Raw genomic sequence first — 14,318 nt, 5'->3', positions numbered from 1 at the left:
CACATACTCTATATATTCTGCACTGGCTGAAGTGTCCGAAGCGTCTTTGGAGGCAGCCCTCCGTAGAACGCATGGCAGGATGAGGACCTTGAGGCTCAAGGTCTGCTTGCTTTACAGCAAGGCGGGAGGAGGGATGGACAGGAGCCCCTTCTGCCCCTTCTCCCAGCTCACTGCAAAGCAAGCAAAGGGAGAGCCGCTTACATGCTCTGTGCGGCTCTTGCTACAAAATAATATTTTTTCCTTGTTTTCCTCCTCTAAAAACTAGGTGCGTCTTATGGTCGAGTGCATCTTATGGAGCAAAAAATACAGTAGTTAAAAAATTCAAGTAATGCAAAAGTTAAATTATGTACCGGTAAGTTGGTGTAAAATGTGAGTGATAAGAATGTCAGAAGTAAATGAAGTAGTTCAGGTTTTCCTAAATCCCCATACCCTAAAACACAACCACCTGGTCCTGAGAAAAGTCCACAAACATTTCATGTCAAACTTCCAAATTGTTTCAACTTCACTAAGCTGCACCAGTCCTGAATTTTGGAAATCCTGTCCCATAGAAGGGTGCTGAGGAGCAAGCTGTGGGCAAAGATCTGTTCCAATTCTTATGATCCACTAACTGATTTCACGATGGCCAGGCATTCACTAGTGGGCAGAGTAAGAAAATGGAACCAGATCATCGAAAGGTGTGCATTGCTAACCCAAGTGGATTTATGGAAAAAGACTGACTGGTGGGCTTCCTCCTAGGTACCCACTGGATGTCAGAGGTGTTGAGTTTAATCCGGAGTCATGGGGACCCCTCATGGGTTTAGAATTTACCACTGCGTGAAAGGGCACCCTGGATCGATACTCCTGATGAGCTGAAGGCGGCCTTGAAATATCCTCCCCCCAGGCTCCTGTCTACTCACCTGCCATTCCAGCTTTCCCCCAAGTCCTTCCTCCACTCCAAAGCCAAGGTAAGAGAGGAACAGTTGACACAGCAAGCCTGCCTTTGACTCCTGCCTTTCTGCCACACAGACGTGGGGGGACTCTGGAGCACAGGCACTTGACACAGCCCCTTTACTAGAGGATGCCCTATTTTGCACTACAGGATTGGGGGGAATACTGGACATCTCCTTAACAGTTGCCTGATTGCAGGAGAACTTGCATTGGTCATGGACTACATGCACGGTCAGCCCTGGTCCTTTGCCTTGATAACCCATATGCTCAGAAAACCTCACCGAAGAAGAGGCTTGAGGCCCCCTAGAAAGCCCCAGCCTAGGTTCCTGGACCTGTTAAGCAACATGATTTGCTCAGTCTTTTGCACACTTCTTCTAGGGCACCAGACATGCACCTGCACTCCAGAACCAGACTTTTCCTCCTCAGCCTACTAAGAGCTAAGGGGAAGGCAAATACAGAATCTGCAGAGGAGTGCTCACCTGGCTGCAAGAAGATTCTATTTGTGGGCCTATTTGTGGGGAAGAGTCAAAAACAGGTGCATCTTGTAGCCTAGCTGATAAACAGGAAGGGGAGTGTCTGATTGTACTTCCATAAAATCTCTCAGAAATGGAAAACGAGCAAGGTCCCAACCAAAGAAGAATGGCGACATAAACTGATGGAATACACACAGTTTGCAGATTTAACATAGAATAAGAGAACAACAAGAACATACGTTTAAAGAAGACTGGAAAATGTATGGGTGAAAATTGTGTTCATTTAAAAATGCCGGTTGTATTAAGATATATTTAACAGTGTAAAAAAGTTTTGATGGATTTAACAATGGATTACTGAATGGTTTGGTTCATGTAACATATGCACGGATGTATAGTTTGCAAAATGAACCACGGAAAGCGAAGAAGGGAGGTTGATTTAAGGTTGTCTAAGTGAATATTTTGAAATGTAAATTAGAAAAAATTAATAACATTTTTAATATACTAGCTTTTGGTGAAACAATTGCTCCTAGAGCATTTTGGGTGGAAAGATTTAACTAGATGGAGAAGGCTTCAACATATTCTCCCCATGTGTTGTGGTTCTTATCAAAAGTCTTATGAGTAACTCCCACTTTTTCTGAAAAGACATGGAAGCATATTGTTTGAGAGTTAATCCACACCACAGCTTTCAAAATTTTGGGGTGAAAGTGGTTAGTCTGCAAGGAAGCCTATGTAAGGAGAAAAGGGCAAAAGCGAAAGACAAATGAAGGGACTATTTGTTGTAAAAATATCAATCTCGTAGGCCCAACAGGAATTTAAGTAGGTCACTAAGAGGTAAGAAAAGGTTGATATCCAACCTGAAAAGGGTAGGGAGACAAAAAGCAACTCTTCCCCCACCAAAAAAAATCAGGGGTGGTACCTGAGGCAGAGCAGATTATAACCTATTACCCGGCAAGTTATTTTGGCTTTGAGGTGCAAAATCTTACAAGCACTTCCTTCAGGCAATAAAAATGCAATGGGATGCAGCAAAGAAAGTTTTCCTCTGAGTAGACCCATCACAATTAATGCACCTACATTAGTCATTATTTTCAGTAGATCTACTCTGAGTAGGAATAACACTGGATACATCTGGTTGGCATCTGTCCATTTCGGGAGACAATGGAGGAGAGTGCCTTTTGATAGAAAATTAACTGGGTACTGAACAAAGGTGCAAAAGAAAAACCCACACCTCAGATAACAGTGGCCCATAAAAGTACGCTTCCTGCAGAGTCGAAAGAAGAAAAAACAGGCCACCAGGAGTAAAAGAAAATGGCTTTTCTAATCTAGACTTTAGTTTTAAGCAAATGTAGTTAGAACTCCCAATTAGCTGCTAGCCTTCTCTCAGAGAGTCTTTTAAAACTAGTTCCAAATACGCTTTATCAAAGAACTCACACTCCCACACTCCCCAAACCTCTCAAAACTCCCAAGAAGAAACTGCTTCCCAACAGAGCCTTATATACACAGAGTAACGCCCACACTTTGGGCAATTAAGAACAAAACACTGGCACCTGTTTCTTCTGTTTCTTAAACAGACAGTATTGACATCAGACCGGCTCAGGTGCAATTTTGATCACTCAAATAAAAACCCAACACCTTTGAGGATGAAGTCAAAACTGTTGGAAGATTACAGCGCCTGCTATGGCTGTAGAGGCCAATGATGGAGAGACATGTTTTGTTGCAGCTGGGGCAGATGAAGGCGTCTGGTTGTGCTGCTGCAGATGCATCATGGTGTTTCTTCTCTCTGTGCTTCTCCCAGCAGACATTCCTCCTGTGGTCACTGCTATGGACACACAACCTGACTGTCGGTCTCCAGGCACTAAGGTTGTCTGCAAAGGATTCCCACATGGTGGGATTGATGTTGCCAGCCTTCATATCATGTTTACAGATATCTTTGTAATGCCGAGTTCCTTCCAGCTCCCCATAGAGCACATCAATGGGGATATATCTAACAACAGTAAATTAAATATGCCTTTCACGAGGCAGTGCTCAGGTGCCTATGGTGGCTGTTTCACTATTCCTAATGTTAGAGCTGCCTGGGCTCTCCCTAAATGTCGCTCTGCCTCTGTTACAGGTAGTCTACACAATGCGTAACCCCAGAGATGTGATGGTTTCAAGCTACCACTTCTTCCAAGCCTTTAAAGATTTGAAGGATTATGAAACAATGGAAGTGTACATGGAGAGGTTCCTGAGTGGGGAAGGTATGGAAGGAGGCAGATCAGCCAGTCTCTTTTGCTCCAATCCAGCACAACGTCCACTACCAGAAAGGCTCTCTTCTTAGCTAACCCTATAGTCTTATCAGAGAAGTATAATTCGCAGTTGGCTACATAGAGAAAGGGAGAAATGGGGTTAAGTGCTACAATAGTCATTTCCTTTTAAAGAAAATTATTAAATGCCCTTAACAAATGGGTGAGAATGGAAGCAATATGTTATTTTCTAGGTTCCTCATTGCTGTTTCCTCTACATCTTCAATAGCATTCTTTCCGTTTCCCTGGCACCTCTTTACATCTCTCTACTGCTTCCTCTTTGCTCCTCCAGTGCTTTTTGGTTCCTGGTTTGACCATGTGAAAGGCTGGATGGAGATGAAGGATAGAGCCAACATCTTCTTCATCACTTATGAAGAACTACAGCAGGTACAGGCTTGACTGTGTCCACACACTACCAGATTATTTTGTTTTGAAATATTGTATTGTATTGGCAGCCTGAGACAGGATGGCTTCTGCACAGTGATAGCAGCGAATTCCACACCCTCATGGTATCAACTTTGCCAAATGTGCACTCCAAACTGGAATGAATGCCTTTTGTGTGCCTCTTGATCAAGGGCAAGCTCTGTATATCATGTAAGGCTCTAAGGCTTCATATCAGTCCTTTAATTCCCCTTCTGCAGGACCTTCAAGGCAGTGTGCAGAGGATCTGTCGTTTTCTTGGCAATGAGCTGAACAGCCAGCAAATTGAGTCAGTGGTGGAAAACGCCTCCTTCCAGAAGATGAAGGACAACAAGATGTCCAACTTTTCTTTAATACCAGAGAGCATTTTTGACCACACAAAAGCAAAGTTCATGAGGAAAGGTAAAAACATTGGTTTCCATACAGTGCCAAGGAATAAGGCCATAATGCTGCATGCCAGGGGTGAATAACCTTTTCTCACAGAAAAAGTCAATCAGCAACTACAGCAAGAGGTGGAGCCAGAGCCAAAATGGGGACAGTAAGCAGAATTGCACACCTTTCTCTTTGTGCAACATCTTTCCTTATGTTTACCTTTAACGCATGAACATACAAATCAAACCAAGAAATTATTCTGAGAACAAGGTGTGCCTGCAAGATTTAAACAGTTGGCTGATACTGGGGACTGCCTGAAAACAGGCTGAGGGGCACACATTCTCAAGGCCATCAAGACACAGTAGTCGCCTCGGCATGGGCGTACCCAGGGGGGCAGCTCCCCCCCCAAGCAAAAAAAATTAAATGGTTATCGGCAGCCTAAAAGGAAAAAAAATCTCAAGACTGGTCTTTCTCCCCCTCCCAAAATCTCAATAACAATTGAGCTCTTGCCGAGGCACAGTTGGCCACTGTGTGTGTGTGTGTGTGTGTGTGTGTGTGTTGCGCCGGCTGTTTCCCCCTCCCTCATGCCGACAAAGAGCTGGCGTGCCTATCAGAGATCGGATCCTAGTCTGCACCCTGCTTGGTCAAATGGGGATGCAGGCTGAGACTTGGGCAGTGTCAGGGGGCGAATCCGAGGGCTGACCATGGTCTTAGCCTGGGTTCTCATCCTTCCTCGTCTGCCTGCTTTTTGTATCCACGCTACATCGTGCTGGCAAGAGAGGAACAGTTTCTGAATTTGCCGGGATTCATCATTGCAAGGGAGCTTGGGAAACTGAGTTCCCTTGCATGGTGAGTAGTTCCTTTGCGAGGACTGAGGATCTTGGGAAACTGAGTTTTTCAGCCATTTGGGGCTTTCTGTTGGGGGGGGGGAGTTTTTCTGTTTTTCTGCAGTTGCAGGGGAATACAGCTTTTGTTTTAAGTTCAGTTCTGAGGTTTGCTACTGCATTTGCTTTTAGCTTTTTGGTTTACTTTGGAGGTAGTGTGGTGTGGGTACAGTTGTTTGGGCACCATATGTGAAATCGAAGGCCTAGCACGCATCAACTGGATCCTCAGACCTGTGTAAACCAGTTAGCTGAGTTGGTTTTCCTTGTCTGGGTGCTTTGTACATCAAAGTTTGCCACACTTTACAAAGCAGGCAGTCTTCTGTCTTGCTGAGTTAGTTTTTAAATCAATTAATTCAGAAGGTCTAGTCCCTAAAAAAAGCTCAACAACTAAAAACAAACTGAACCCCCCCAAAACGGGGCATTCCTCATCCCCCAAAAAGGTCAATAACTTTGAGGTGAACCCCCCAAAAATGGGGGTAGATCACTGCCAGATTTTAATTCTGAAAGTAGATCACAGTCTCTTGGAAGTTGGCCACCCCTGGTATACGACATGTAACTAGAATAAAAATTAAAAAAAATTCAAGCAAATAATTGTAATAACTACCGTAATAAAGCACTGCTATAATTATATATAATTTTCCTAAAATTTTGGTTTCATTCACCTTTCTGTGCTGAAATGTCACAACCTGAATGACCATGGCTTGCCCCCCCCCCCCCGTTTCCCTGAGTCTTAGTTTTCATGGCCACAGAGTCTGTTCCTCTTCTCTAAAGCAACAGAAGTAACTTAAACTCAATTGTTTTGCACATCATTATTTATTATTTATTTCATAAAATCTACATAACACTGAATTATAGGAGAAAGCCTCAAAGTAGTTTAAATGGGTGGGAGGCAGGAATAGCATAGCAAATGTCATGTCTCTTTGCCAAGGAGTGGCAGTGTGAGAGAGCAAACATAAATCACTGTGTTTTCCTGCCTGATGTGAGGGAGAAAGTCACAATTCTTCATTCCACATACAGATTCCGATGGGTGTGGGGATAGCCAGCAGATGGGACGACCAGTAATTCCCGGAGTTCCTGTTCCCACTGGCCTTGAAAGGGTCCGCTGGCTATGATCTGAAGGTAGTTGTCATGAGTTCTGGAGGTTTCTGAAGGTTTCCGAAGATTAGTTGTCATGAGTTCTGAAAGTTCCAGAGATTCCGGAGGTTCCCGGATAGGAAAGATAGGCTAAACTAAATAGCAGCCAAAACTTAGAAGGCCAAATAAATGTTTTTGAAATAAAAGAAATAAATACGAAGAGACTGCAGTCAATGATGAAGAAGCTCTCAAATGCTCTGTGCGGCTTGGTTTCTCTTTCGGTTTCTCTCTGGCTTGTCTCGCACTGATGTTCTCTCTGGCTTGTCTCGCGCGTTCTCCACACACGCTACAGAGAGCAGAGGCTATTTATTAGAAAGTTAAACATTGTCACAACATTAACAAGAACCAATCACAATGTTGTTTCTAGGCTAGTTTCTGGGCGGGAAACTATCAACTGACCGTTACATTGGCTAAATTGGCGCGCTTTGCCCCCAGCGCGGAGGGATCCATGCAACAAACCTCTGCTGGATCTTTTACCTTCCTCGTGATGCACGGAAGGTTACCTTAATTAAAACATAAAGCAAACAGGTGCAGGAGCACCTCAAAAACGTATTCCCACAGATGGGACTTGCTGCTGCATCTTACTTCTAAATAGCAAAGGAACAGTGTCTTCCATTTCACTTGTGGGCAACAGGCTTTTGGGGCCAGACACTGCAGCTCAGCACCTCACCACTGCTTACTAATGGCTCCTTTTGATGCCAAGTGACTTCCACTTTAAATAAAAGCTGCAATGCTACATTGGTGGAAGAACAAGAGACACACCGTTCATGAGTGTACGAGCCTGCCTACTCAGTCAGCTGCCTTTCCTCATGGAGCTCTCTGTGATTCAACAAGAAAAGGTAGCTGAAGGAGACAGCCAGCAGGTCAAGGTCACCAACATGCCGGCATTGTGCGGCTGGAGTGCCAAAGAAGGAAGGTGCAATAGTTGCAGATAGGATCAGGGCAAACAAGTCAGGAGGCATGTGCTTTTCCCTCTAACCTCAGCCACCTGAGGAGGCTGCCTCATGCCTGAGACTGAGGAAGAAATGTTCTAATTTCAACTGAAGTACAGTGGTACCTCGGGTTAAGTACTTAATTCTTGCTGGAGGTCCGTTCTTAACGTGAAGCACCACTTTAACTAATGGGACCTCCCGCTGCCGCTGTGCTGCCAGAGCACAATTTCTGTTCTTATCCTGAAGCAAAGTTCTTAACCTGAAGCGTTATTTCTGGGTTAGCGGAGTTTGTAATCTGAAGCTTATGTAACCCGAGGTATCACTGTAATCTCAGTTGAACTTCTTTGCTGTTGCCACTTGCTCTTGTGTTGTTCCAGGGATTTCTGAGGACTGGAAGAATCACCTGACAGTGGCACAGAGCGAATACTTTGACCGTGTTTATTGGGAGAACATGTGTGGTGTGAATATGACCTTCCCTTGGGACTGAAGAATCCCTGATCAGGAATGGTACAGTTGTTCTTAATTTTTTTACAGGTGTGTTTTCTTTTAACACATGCTGTCTCCACTGTAACGGCAAAGCTGAAAGCAAGTGTCGGCCAATCCCCAGGGAGGTTGTGCCCAGCCATGTTCCTTTTTGCAAGTAACAGCATAAATCAATTTGCCAAAGAATGGGGCACCATAATGACTCACACAGTCCCAACCCTGTACTCCATCTAATGGCCTAGCTTAATGCAAGATGCGGGGTGGTGGGTGGGGATGGTGAAAAGGGCCCTGTAAGAAGGTGCAGATCCCCACCTGGTCCTCTCAAACTTCAAGAACACCAGTCTTCACTCCTGTCCAGTTGTTGGTGGGATGCCTTTTGTGTAATAGACTGGCTGTGACTACAGTACTTCCAGGGTGTGTTATCCAACTGCCATGTGTTCTCAAGAAATTGTTAGGCAAGCGTTCACATAACAAATCTACAATTTCCATTTATTCCTATGGGGAGATTTGTAACGCATTCCCAACTGCAGAATTTTATCCCAAAATGACAGGAAAACAACAACAACAGAAAATCCGTGCAAAAGGCAAACAAGGAAGGAAAAAATGGCTCTTTTATTTGTCTGATCTCTAACCTTGCCTCCCACCATGGTTTCTGGCAAAACAGCTGCCACGGACCAGCAAAACACACAAAGTAAGGCTTATTGAAGGCTGCTTATTCCTTTACCATACTACACACAAGTCTGGCTTTTTGGATATCTGAATCTGTGGTGAATATAGTGAGGTTTAGGTACTAATTCCTTGTCTTTGGGTAAGTGAACTTTCTTACAACAAATGCTGGGCTAGCAGAACCTGCATGTACATTATCTGCAGTGAAACCACTAGAGATATCGATACATGGCTTCACCAGAAACAAAAGCCACATTATGATATGGGAACCAACCCCTAACTTCCCCTGGGTGTCACTGATGAGATCCGAATGCAAATAAGTCAAGGGTGAGCTCCTGCCTCTGTCAAGAGCAATGAGCTATGAGTGCATGAAGCGAGAACACGGAGGGGATGACTTACAGAAGGAACAAGAAACATCTGAGGAAGTCCCACATAAAAGAAGTTTTCAGTGGGATATATTCCTTAGGAAGAATGGAATCCTAGCCACATTTGTCTGGATTTTAAGTGTGTTTAGAATGGCAGTTTTACAGTGCAATCCTATACTAATGTCCACTCAGAAGTAGGGATGTGTGAATCTGTTGTCAGTTCCTCATTTTCCCAATCTTAAATTCAGTTTTTTATCTATCCGCAAATCTGTTCATATTTTTTTAAGTCCTCATGCAAATTCACCAGCATTTTTTTAAAATTTCTACTATACACATTTGTATGCAAGTTCCCTTAATATACACATTTTTGCAAATAAAATTACTGAACCAAAAACAGTAGTGTAAGTTATTTCACTACATTATGTCACCAGATAACTTCATTGCAAAAACACGAGAATGCTGAATTTTGAAGGATTGCTGTATCGTATTTAACTTTGCATATTGTTTTGGAAAGTGTGAATTAGGTAGGTTTACCTTTGAATGTGAACTAGATTTTATTCCCCACCCCACCCCTACTCAGAAGTAAGTTCCACTGAGTTCAACAGGAGTTAAAGGTAAAGGGACCCCTGACCGTTAGGTCCAGTTGCGGACAACTCTGGGGTTGCGGCACTCATCTTGCTTCGTTGGCCGAGGGAGCCGGCATACAGCTTCCAGGTCATGTGGCCAGCATGACTAAGCCGCTTCTGGCGAACCAGAGCAGCACACGGAAACACCCTTTATAAGCAAACACAACACCATAAACAGATGAGAATAGCTATCGGGGGGGGGGGCACTTCCTAAATGCTTTCAAATTCTGCAAGAAAACCTACAGTATGTCTACTTACCTGGTCTGAAAGGCTTTGGAGCTTTACAGGAGGAAGGCCGCAAAGTCCCACCTCCTCTTTTTCCACAGCAAGTTTACTGCCCTTAATGGCAGATGCCGCAGGTTTCGACTCTCTACTGAGCATGTGCAGCAATACAATTTCACACCCCCCCCCCCAGTTTGCTCCCCAGAAATAATTAAGGGACAAGTTTCTGATGGTCGCAATTCTTCAGTATGGGAAGAAGTTGAAATATTGCACACTGTTTTGTAGCGTGATAACTGACGGTTGGGATATTGGGTTGTGTGCGTAGGATACAGGGCTGCCCTGGGGCATTTTGCTACTTGAGGCAAAACAAAATGGCTTCCCTGCCACCGCCGCCACCTCCTTCTCCTCTGCGCCCCCTGCTGCTGCTTCCTCCTCCATCACTGCCTGAGGTGACTGGAGGCAGCCTGAGGATGCCCTGGCATGCTGAAGGCAGTGGCTGGGTGGGGGAAAGGAGGCCAGAGAGGAGCAGGTGTACAGGGGAGCAGTGTCAAATACAGTGATTTTAACTGACAGAAATTGGGAATGCTTAAATGGAATGTTCCCCAGTAGCTCTTGTGCGATCAGTTAACTCTGTTCACATGGGAGGTATCTTAATGCATTCTCCATTTTGTTTCGTGCGCGAACGGCTTGACTGTAATGGCTGAATCTCCTCAAACACTGGAGAAGAGACAGCGTTATATAACTTTCTCTCTCTCTCACTAACTGCAATAGAGGAGAAGAGCACAGCCTTGGGGATTCTGCCATCTTCCCTTCTGTGGGATGCAACTAAGCCAGTGTAGACATCACTGAGACAGAAAGTGCAAACACGCTGGGAATGTGGGCTTGGGAGAACACATCTTTGTTTAGAATTCTGTCCTGCCATTTGGTACCCAAAATCCTCTTGATCTTCATCTTGGTATTGGAGGTTAGCCCCACATTCTCTCTCCCACACCCTTTTGGAGAGGCGAGCCGTTGCCAGAGCTGCCATTAGGCTTGTCCGGTTCAGTAACAATGGAGAGATTTCGGGTTATGGTGGAACCTAGGTGGACAAAATGGTCTACCGCCTCAAGCATGTAGCCACCAATGCGGATGCATGGAGTGCTGGCAACATCCTGACCCATTGGTCTCTGTCAGGCTGATGACAAGGCTGAACTTCATGCAGTCTTGGGCAAAACGGTTGATAAGTTTCTGTGGAGCTTCCTCTGAATGTGCTGTCCGCAAACAACCTCTCGGATTATGTGTCATGATGCAATATATGAAAACCACCTTTTGGTGGCGGGGTGTGTGTGTTCTTTGTAATTGTCAGTCCTGGTTGGTTCTTCTGGGCTTTCTGTAGAGGTTTCCTGTGTGAGCTAGCAAAGTCCTCAAGAAAACTTTGTATATACCTAAAAAGACAATTCCTGGACTTCTGCTGGGCGCCATTACCGATCGGCAGGTTCCCTTTCCAGTCCGGGAGGGTACCGACGTTGCCAGGCTTTTGGGGTACCGAAACTGCGATTCGGCCCCGTTTAAGCCTCAGATTGAGAGTTCTGAGGACCTGGGGATTCGGCAGATGCCCTTTGCGCCTCCTTCGCCCCCCGGTAAGCCCTAGTAAGAGCTGCCGAGAGCGGGTCAGGTGGTAGGCGCGGGCGCTTGAATCGACCGCTTGCCTGACACCGTACTGCAGCATTGTCGACGGATTAAGAGCGCACCATCCTTCTTTAATTGGATTGAAAATTTGGACTCTGGAGGTCAGCCTAAAAATAAAAAAAATACAGAAAGAAATTAAATATTTGCAGTCCCAATATGCAAAAATTTTGAATCAGGACTTAGAATGGAAGATAAAATTGATGAAACAAATAACTTTCGAATCAGCAAATAAATGTGGAAAGCTATTAGCTTGGCAGTTGAAAAAAAGACAAAAAGCAAATATCATCAACAACTTAGTAATTAATGGAAGGAATGTGGAGAACCCAGAGGAAATTAGATGGTGTTTTCAAAGATATTATAAACAATTGTATAAGGAAGATGAAATTGAAGAATTGGAAATAGACCAGTTTCTGGAAAAAAATGGATTACATAAAGTCCCAGAAGATAAAATAAATATGCTCAACCACCCGATTACCACACAAGAGATAGAAGATGCAATTAACAATATGCAGATAGGGAAGGCACCAGGACCAGATGGATTAACTGCAAAGTATTATAAATCGTTAAAAGATTGGCTATCACAGCCTTTGAAAGACGTTTGCAATGACTTATTAGAAGGAGGTAGGGCACCGGAGACATGGAAGGAGGCCTATATCACACTGATTTTGAAACCAGATTCAGATAAGACCTTGATGAAAAACTACCGCCCGATTTCGTTATTGAATGTGGATTATAAAATATTTGCTAATGTCATGGCTATGAGATTAAGAAGAGTGCTGAAGGATTATATTCATAAGGACCAAGCAGGTTTTTTACCAGGAAGACAAATAAGTAATAACACGAGAATTATTGTGGACATTTTAGAAAAACTGGAAAAAAAACATAAACACGGATTCAGCATTAATGTTTATTGATGCAGAAAAAGCCTTTGACAATATATCTTGGACTTTTATGAAGAAAAACTTAGAAAAGATGGCAGTTGGACAACGATTTCTGAATGGCATTAATGCCATTTATACAGAGCAAAAAGCAAAAATTATAATTAACAGTGTGATATCGGAGGAAATTAGAGTTGAGAAAGGAACAAGACAAGGGTGCCCTATCTCCCCTTTGTTGTTTATCACGGTCCTGGAAGTCCTTCTAAATATGATACGAGCGGAGAAACAGATTAAAGGAATAAAGGTGGGCGAGAAGGAATATAAATTACGAGCCTATGCAGATGATTTGATGTTAGCCCTACAAGAACCTGAAAGCAGTGTCCCCAAAGCTTTAGAAATAATTGAACTCTTTGGACGTGTAGCCGGCTTTAAATTAAATAAGGTGAAGACCAAAGTATTGACTAAAAATATGAACCCTGTGCAGATACAGAAGTTACAGGACTATACTGGCCTAAGCTTCGTTAAAAAAGTAAAATACCTAGGAGTTAATTTAACTGCAAAAAATCTAAACCTGTTTAAGGATAATTATGAAACAGTATGGGCCGAGATAAAAAGAGATTTAGAAACATGGACAAGACTGAAACTCTCATTGATGGGCAGAATAGCTGCTGTTAAAATGAATGTATTACCAAGGATGCTGTTTTTATTCCAAGTAATTCCGATTTTAGACAAATTAGACTGTTTTAAGATATGGCAAAAGGATTTAACGAAGTTTATCTGGCAGGGGAAGAAGCCCAGAATTAAATTCAAGATACTAACGGACTCTAAGGAAAGAGGAGGCTTCGCCCTGCCAGATTTACGGATTTACTTTGAGGCAGCTGCCTTTTGCTGGTTGAAGGATTGGTTTAAACTAGATAATACTGATGTGTTAGACTTGGAAGGTTTTGATAATGTGTTTGGATGGCATGCATATCTTTGATATGACAAGGTAAAGGCCCACAAAGTCTTCAAGAATCATATAGTTAGTAAAGCCCTTTTTCAGGTTTGGATGAGAAATAAAGATTTATTGGAGAGAAAGACCCCTAGATGGATCTCACTTGTAGAGGCTAAGGCCTACAAAAGACCTAATATGTCTGCAAAATGGCCAAGATATGCAGATATACTGCAGCAAGAAGGTGAGACGTTTAAGCTGAAAAGTTACGATCAAATAGAAGAAGTCACCGACTGGCTGCAGTATCATCAAATTTATGAAATTTTTAGATTAGACAAAAAGATTGGTTTTCAAATAGAAAAATCAAAGCTGGAAACAGAGCTAATTGAACCGAACTCTAAAAACCTTTCCAGGATGTATAATTTGTTGCTAGAGTGGCATACGAAAGATGAACTGGTTAAATCTGTAATGATAGATTGGGCAAAAGATGTGGGACATAATATTATGATGGATGACTGGGAGAGGCTGTGGAAGGAAGGTATCAAATTTACTGCTTGTAATGTATTAAGAGAAAATATTATGAAAATGATATATAGGTGGTATTTGACACCAGTTAAGATAGCTAAGATATATCATGTCACAAGTAATGTGTGCTGGAAATGTAAATCTGCGGAAGGTACCTTTTATCATATGTGGTGGACATGCCCAAGGGTTAAGGCTTTCTGGGAGAAGATTTATAATGAACTCAAGAAGGTAATGAAAATTACCTTTAGTAAGAAACCAGAGGCCTGCCTTTTGAGCATGACCAATTATGAGATACCCAGTCAGGATAGAGTGTTTTTTATGTATGCCACAACAGCTGCTAGAATCTTACTTGCAAGAAACTGGAAAGGCGAAGAGATCCCGACAGTGGAAGAATGGCAGATGAAGTTAATGGACTTTATGGAACTCGCTGAAATGACCGCGAGACTCCGAGACCAGAGGGAGGAGAAGGTGCAACAGGATTGGAAGAAATTTAAGGACTATTTAAAAAATCGTGTTAAAATTGGATATCTGAG

General features: G+C 43.2%; 1 protein-coding gene across 1 annotated transcript; it reads left to right on the top strand.

Moving 5' to 3' along the window:
• Positions 1-822: 822 nt before the first annotated feature.
• On the top strand, positions 823-7,912 carry LOC117051993 (sulfotransferase 2B1-like). The gene is made up of 5 exons (XM_033158720.1): positions 823-944; positions 3,508-3,634; positions 3,972-4,066; positions 4,228-4,501; positions 7,799-7,912. The coding sequence occupies exons 2-5, from the start codon at positions 3,520-3,522 to the stop codon at positions 7,906-7,908; spliced, it is 594 nt and encodes a 197-aa protein (XP_033014611.1). The 5' UTR covers positions 823-944; positions 3,508-3,519; the 3' UTR covers positions 7,909-7,912.
• Positions 7,913-14,318: the final 6,406 nt, after the last annotated feature.

This window comes from Lacerta agilis, chromosome 8, assembly GCF_009819535.1.
Source record: "Lacerta agilis isolate rLacAgi1 chromosome 8, rLacAgi1.pri, whole genome shotgun sequence".
Taxonomy (NCBI): Eukaryota; Metazoa; Chordata; class Lepidosauria; order Squamata; family Lacertidae; genus Lacerta; species Lacerta agilis.
Note: the sequence above shows the minus strand (reverse complement) of the source record. Positions and strands in the feature narration are given on the sequence as shown.